This window comes from Nicotiana sylvestris, chromosome 9 (assembly GCF_000393655.2).
Source record: "Nicotiana sylvestris chromosome 9, ASM39365v2, whole genome shotgun sequence".
NCBI classification, from domain to species: domain Eukaryota; kingdom Viridiplantae; phylum Streptophyta; class Magnoliopsida; order Solanales; family Solanaceae; genus Nicotiana; species Nicotiana sylvestris.
This window is the reverse complement of record NC_091065.1, coordinates 134,377,558-134,384,975: the sequence shown is the minus strand read 5'-3', so window position 1 is coordinate 134,384,975 and position 7,418 is coordinate 134,377,558. Positions and strand designations below refer to the sequence as shown.

General features: G+C 47.0%; 1 protein-coding gene across 1 annotated transcript; it reads right to left on the bottom strand.

The window, feature by feature from the left end:
- Positions 1 to 1,239: 1,239 nt before the first annotated feature.
- On the bottom strand, positions 1,240 to 6,756 carry LOC138878263 (uncharacterized). The gene is made up of 7 exons (XM_070157931.1): positions 6,523 to 6,756; positions 5,812 to 6,177; positions 5,481 to 5,703; positions 4,110 to 4,818; positions 1,962 to 2,028; positions 1,672 to 1,857; positions 1,240 to 1,425 (listed from the first exon to the last, which is right to left on the bottom strand). The coding sequence occupies exons 1-7, from the start codon at positions 6,754 to 6,756 to the stop codon at positions 1,240 to 1,242; spliced, it is 1,971 nt and encodes a 656-aa protein (XP_070014032.1).
- Positions 6,757 to 7,418: the final 662 nt, after the last annotated feature.

The following is a 7,418-nucleotide window of genomic DNA, read 5'->3' as shown; positions in this document are numbered from 1 at the left end:
ATAAGCATATAAACAGAGAAAGGATATAGAGTGGCTCCTCAAGCCTGATCCGTCGTCATGGGCTGATCAGTGGTCCCCTGGTCCTCTGTACTAGCGGGAACCTCTGACTGGTTCCCGGCCTGCTGCTGCTCTGTTGCTGGGATAGGGCCGGGTCATGGACCGGCTGAACATCTAGTGGAGAACTAGAAGTACCCTCTTAAACCTGTGCTACTTCTATCACAACACCCTCAGTGCTAGGAAGCTTCCTCTTCTTCCTTAGGTGCCTAGGCTCCTCCTCCTGTTGTGGCTCCGGTACAACTACTGCTGGTGGAGGTGCTGACTCATCAAAGAACAAGTCTAAAGGCAGCTGGTCTGCCTTTTAGCTTGTCAACCTTAGCTTGGATCACCTTCACCTCTTCCATAGATGCCCGGGATTTTCTCATCTTCTTGTGTTCTCTGGCAAGCTCCTTTAGAGCTTTGCCCTGTGCATCAACTGCCTTTGTCTAGGCAGTCTGAGTAGCCAAAATCTTCTCCTGGTTGGCTAGGAGTGTCTTCAATGTCTCCTCAATGGACTGAGGAATCTCAACGGTGGCTGGAACAGACTGGGCCGCAACTATGGTAGCCAAAGTGGACAACTTGGATGTCGAGACTGACATCCAGTTGTTCAAACTGGCTAATGTCTTTGCTAACTATTGGGCCGTGAAGGGGTTGGATTTGGAGGTGGGAACCACTGGGCCAGTTGAAGAACTGGGACCCGCAGAGGAGGATGAGATGTCTGGAATAGTAGTGGCAGCAAAAGTAGGTGGCTCAACAGAAGCCTCTACCGCAACAGGCTCCTCAGACTGGCCATTCGAGGCAGAGGTGGATGTTTTTCCCTTCTTATCCCCCTTCGAGTTGTCTGGCCCCTGAATACTAAACCATGAAAATGGGGACACCGACCGGACTCCAACATCGAATGGGTATTTCTTCACCTTTGCATCTTCAAAGTACATTGTGAGGGTGTTCAGGTAGAGGTAGTTTCTGTCCGTATCAATGCCAATGGATGTGATCACACTGTACATAACATTCCTCACATTAATGGGGAAACTTGCCATAATGGCGCAATGAGAACCGCTCGGGTGATTGGAATGGTTTGGTCATGGGACGAAGGGTCCAACCTGTTGCATACAAAAGTTAACTATCCTCTCGCCTCAAAATTGAGGTCCTTTCGCAGTATTTTATCCCCCACCTGAATCCACTCCGGAATAGTACCCGGCTGAGCTAAGAACTGTGCCACCCAAGGACGGTTTCCTCTTTCAACTCTAACTTCTCTCTGTATAGAGAGTCATCCTCCTCATTGAAACCCAAATACTCGCTCAACGCCTCTCCCGAGAACACTATCTTCTTATCCCGCACTTTGGTTGCAATTGACCCTTCTTTGGTGTGGGCCACATTGCTGTAGAATTCCTTCACCATATGTTCATTTGCATCGACCAGCTCATCTTTAAAGAAATCCTACCCCACTCTAGTAATAAATTGTTCATGGACTCGGGGAAGGTAGGGTAACAAATCCCGGGTGACTACTCTTCTTTCTGGAATCACCTTCTTCTTGGGCCACACTTCCCAGAATTTATGAAAGGCCACCTCGCTGACAAATCTGTCCTACCATAGAACTGGGTTTCTAGTTCTTTCAATTCCCCCAACTCCAAGTACCCCACTGTCTGGGACCTCCTCATCACTCTTGTTTTTATCTTCTGCACCCTCCCTGGATTCTGAAGCTGTGGGGGAGGTGGAGTATTTGGCACTGCCTGCTTCTGAGCCCTCAGACGACTCAGGTTGTATAACACTTGGAGCTTTAGCTGGGCCTACGGGGGCTTTTACCAAATCAGTTGAGACATCCTGGGAGGGGAGGTACTCACTCCCCGACTGCTCCTCATCACTCACCACCTGCTTTCTTGTTTTTAGCTTTGGTTGGGGAGTGAGTTTCTTCAATTTTGCTTTACCTCCCCGGGAGGGGTCACCTCCTCGTCCGGGTTATTTAGCTCCATGCCCTCGTTGTTTAACCATTTTCTGCACACAAATAATTCTAACATTGTTAGTTCAGGCAATTGCAGAGTTTAAGTACAGAACAGAAACACAGACAGAGAACATATGATAGCAGTGCGGACCGCACAAACAAGGCATGCGGACCGCACTGACCAAGTTGGGAAATGAACACTTCTCTGATTAGGAACCATGTGGACCGCATGAACAAGGGGTGCGGCCGCGTGGGGGCCAACGCGGTCCGCACAAACTGGTCATGCGGCCGCATTGGCCATACTATTAAAAACTGGTGCCCTCTGAACCTCACCCACGCGGACCGCGCAAACATGGGATGCGGCCGCGTGGGGCATGGAGTGAACCGCACAAACCAGGCATGCGGCCGCGCTGGGAAGTATAAACCTTTAGGCTCAAGGCTTACGCAGACCGCGTAACAGAATGATGCGGCCGTGTAAAAGGCATGCGGACCGCATAATCAGGGAGTGAGGCTGCGTTGGGCTTTCATTACAGGGGAAATTAGGGTTTTACAAAAAAAACTCAAGTCTTTCACGTTTTAGCATCCAACTTTGTCCCTACTCATTTATAACATGCCCATCATTTCAAAGAACAACAAGAACAATATAAAACTATCCTAATCATGAAACGACGAAGAACAAAAAAAAACGAAGAAGTTATGACTAGGGAAACATGTATAAAGTTTAAATTAATATTAAGTAAAGACTAATGTGAGAGATATGTTACTAGGAAAGAGAAGAAATGCTCTTGATATTAACACTAAGAAGGGTCTCTGATGTGAACAGTAACTTTTAGGGCTCAGGGGTCAATTTTTGCGAAAAGTTCTAATGAAGACCCTAATGGCCTATTTATAAGAAACACAGCGGGCCCCAGCACTTACCGTCCAGTGCGGCCGCGTGAACACGACTGCGGGCCGTGTTGGGACTTTACCATTTACCTGTTGCTGAAACGAAGGCACGCAGACCGCATGAGACGGGCTGCGGCCGCATGAGAACCACGCGGGACGCTCAAAGTGGGACGCGGCCACGTGAACACAGTTCAGAGACTGATCATTCTTGGCCTTTACCGGTGCGGACCGCACAAGCAAGGGTGCGGCCGTACTATCCATCTTCAGAAACTTGGCAATGTTTTCTTTGGCCGGTGAGGACCGCACAAAGTGGGATTGCGGCCGCACAGTCACTGTTCAGAGACTGTGCACTTTTTGCATAGTTGTTTTGCACTGGTTCAATCACAATTCCTGCAACATCTCACAAACCATTAGCTCAAAAATCCTAATCTACAACAGAAATCAAAAAGAAAGAAAAAGACATGGGTTGCCTCCCAAGAAGCGCCTGATTTAACGTCGCGGCAAGACGCATGTTACCATCAAAGTCACTTCAAATGAATGAGTGCCACCACGTGACTGTCATCAAACTTTCCCAAGTAATGCTTGACACGATGCCCATTGACCCGGAAAATTTCACCATTTTTGTTCTTGAGATCAATAGCACCAAATGGGGTTACACCAACAACTTCAAATGGACCACTCCACTTAGACTTAAGCTTTCGCGGGAATAACCTCAATCGGGAGTTGAACAAAAGAACCATGTCACCAACTTTGAATTCCTTCCCTCGGGCATACTTATCGTGAAGGTACTTCATCTTGTCCTTGTACAAGGACGAGCTGGAGTAGGCATGAAATCTAAACTCGTCTAGCTCATTGAGTTGCTCAACCCGGAGATTCGCAGCAACATCCCATTCTAAGTTCAATTTTCTCAAGGCCCACATAGCCTTATGCTCCAATTCAGTTGGAAGATGACAAGCTTTCCCAAACACCAACCGGTACGAAGACATACCAATCGGGGTCTTGTAAGTTGTCTGATAGGCCCAAAGAGCATCATCTAATTTCTTCGACCAATCGGTCCTATTGGCATTGACAGTTTTGGACAAAATACTCATGATCTCTCGGTTGGAAACCTCAACTTGGCCACTCGCTTGAGGATGATAAGGAGTGGTCACCTTGTGATTTACACCATACTTGGCAAGCAATGAATCAAAATCCCCGGTTGCAAAAATGAGAACCACCATCATTAATGATAGCACGTGGAGTGCCAAACCTTGTGAAGATACTCTTTTTCAAGAACGCCACCACACTTCGAGCTTCGTTGTTGGGCAAAGAGACGGCTTCGACCCATGACACATAATCAACCGCTACCAAGATATAGGTGTTCCCACAAAAACTCACGAACGGCCCCATAAAGTCGATACCCCACACATAAAAAATGTCCACCTCTAGAATTGTGTTGAGAGGCATCTCATCCTTTTTTGAAATCCCACCGGCTCGTTGGCATTCATCACATCTCTTGACAAAATCACCAGCATCTTTAAACAATGAGGGCCAACAGAAACCGCAACTAAGCACCTTAGAAGCCGTCCTCACCCCACGATGATGGCCACCATAGGGAGAGGAATGACAAGCCTCCAAAATACTCAATTGTTCTTCTTCCGGGACACATCGGCGAATCACACCATCAGTGCAAATCTTGAACAAATATGGCTCATCCCAATAATAATCCAAACTATCCTGCTTGAGCTTCTTCCTTTGGTTAGAAGGGAGCTCATATGGGATTATACCGGTCACAAGATAATTTACCACATCGGCAAACCACGGCATATCATGCATAGATACCGCAAGGAGTTGTTCATCCGGGAACGCATCATTGATCTCAAGGCCGTCAGAAGGCCTCCCCTTTTCCTCCAAGCGAGACAAGTGGTCCGCCACTTGATTTTCACTTCCTTTCCGGTCCACAATTTCTAGATCAAACTCTTGAAGAAGTAGCACCCATCTCATCAACCTTGCTTTTGAATCTTTCTTGGTCATCAAATACCTAAGGGCGGCATGATCGGTATGGATAATCACTTTGGCCCCCATAAGGTATGGTCGGAACTTTTCCATGGCAAACACAATAGCTAGCAACTCCTTCTCGGTGATTGTATAGTTTCTTTGAGCTTCATTCATCGTCTTGCTTTAGTAGTACACCGGATGGAACATCTTGTTGATTCTTTGGCCCAAGACCGCCCTACCGCAACATCACTAGCGTCGCACATGAGCTCAAATGGCAAGCTCCAATTGGGTGCGGTAATGATAGGGGTAGTTGTCAGCTTGTGTTTTAGAAGCTCGAAAGCCTCCATGCATTTCTCATCAAAGACAAACTTGGCCTCCTTCTCTAACAACTTGCACAACAGGTTAACTACCTTAGAGAAATCTTTGATGAACCTTCGTTAGAAACCTGCGTGCCCCAAAAAGCTCCTCACCCCTTTGACAGAAGTAGGGGGAGGTAACCTTGAAATGACTTCAATCTTGGCTTTGTCAACTTCAATACCTCTCTTCGAAATCTTATGACCCAATACAATACCCTCTTCTACCATAAAATGACATTTTTCCCAATTGAGAACTAGGTTTGTATCTTCACATCGGGCCAACACACGGTCCAAATTTGTCAAGCATTCTTCAAAGGAGTCCCCAACCACGCTAAAATCATACATAAAGACCTCCAATATATCTTCCACCATGTCGGTGAAAATTGCCATCATACATCGTCGAAAGGTCGTTGAGGCATTACACAATCCAAACGGCATCCTTGAAAATGTGAATGTGCCGTAGGGACAAGTAAAGGTCGTCTTTTCCTGATCTTCCGGGGCGATGAGAATCTAATTGTACCCCGAATACCCATCTAAAAAGCAATAGAATGACCGACCCGCAAGACAATCAAGCATTTGGTCGAGGAACGGCAATGGGAAATGATCCTTTCGAGTCACCTTGTTAAGCTTTCTATAGTCCATACAAACTCTCCATCCCATCACCGTCCTAGTAGGAATCAACTCATTGTTAGCATTGGTTACCACAGTCATCCCGCCCTTCTTCGGTATGCATTGCACCGGAGAAGTCCATGAGCTGTCAGAATTAGGATACACCACACCGGCGTCAAGCCACTTGATAACTTCCTTCTTGACCACTTCTTGCATAGCTTCGTTGAGTCTCCTTCGGTGTTCAAGTGAGGGCCTCGCATCCTCCTCCAATATGATCTTATGCATGCAAAAGGCGGGGCTTATACCCCGAATATCTGCCAATGTCCATCCGATCGCCCTCTTGCGCTTTTGTAGAACCACCAAAGTGGCGTCAGCCTGCACGTTAGTCAAGCAAGATGAAAGAATAACAGGCAAAGTGAAATTAGGGCCCAAGTATTCATACCTGAGGTGAGGAGGAAGTGGTTTCAACTCCAACACCGGCGGCTCCTCAATAGATGGCTTGGTTGGGGGAGTTTTGCGATTCTCAAGATCCAAGGATAACTTCCTAGGCTCATAAGAATACGAGCCCATACCATGCAAAGCGTTTACACATTCAACTCTCTCGGCATCATCATCAACATCCATGTTCAAGAGCACGGCGTCAAGTGGGTCCTCAACATTCACCATTGCGCTTGTGTAATCCACTATCACCGCCATGACAATGTCAACAAACGAGCACACCTCGGTGCTATTCGGTTGCCTCATAGATTTGCACACATGGAACACCACCTTTTCATCACCAACACAGAAGGTCAACTCTCCCGCTTCGACATCTACCAAAGCCTTTCCAGTATCTAGGAAAGGTCTTCCAAGGATAATTGGCACCTCACAATCCAAGATAACGAAATCGACCGGCAATATGAACTTATCAACACGAACAAGGACATCATCAATAATCCCCAAAGGCCGCTTCATTGACCGGTCCGCCATTTGAATCCTCATAGAAGTTGGACGAGGTTGTCCGGTTCCCAAGGTCTTGAAGACCGAATATGGCATTAAATTGATACTTGCCCCCAAGTCACAAAGGGCTTTTGCAAAGTCGGCACTTCCAATGGTACATGGGAAGTAAATGCACCGGAGTCCTCAAGTTTCGGAGCCATAGAATGCACAATTGCGCTCACTTGATGGGTCATCTTGATTGTCTCACACTCCATTGATCTCTTTTTTGTAACCAAATCTTTCATGAACTTTGCGTACCCTGGCATTTGCTCGAGTGCCTCCACCAAAGGCACATTGATAGTCAAACTCTTCATCATCTCAATGAATTTCTTAAATTATTTGTCACCTTTTTGCTTGGCCAACCGTTGAGGATAGGGCGGAGGAGGCCGAGGTAAGGGTGCTTTGGCTTTGGGCACCACCGGCTCGGACATATCAATCACATGTTCCCTAGACGGGTTCATGGCCTCTTGTGTCTCCTCTTCAACCTCATGAATATCAATCCACACATCATCTCTCACACTTGGTTCAACTACATCTTCAACCACCAAAGGCATTTCATTATCTCGTGACTCATCTTCATCCACCATAACTTGGTTTCCTCTTGAGGCATGCACATCACCGCCTCTTCCACTTCGCGT

Coding starts and splice junctions, on each gene's coding strand:
- LOC138878263 (XM_070157931.1), bottom strand. CDS start 6,756: ATGAAGCGGCCTTTGGGGATTATTGATGATGTCCTTGTTCGTGTTGAT. Junction 6,178..6,522: donor GGCAACCGAATAGCACCGAG/GTGTGCTCGTTT, acceptor ACTAACGTGCAG/GCTGACGCCACTTTGGTGGT. Junction 4,819..5,480: donor ATGCTTGACAAATTTGGACC/GTGTGTTGGCCC, acceptor TACTTCTTCAAG/AGTTTGATCTAGAAATTGTG.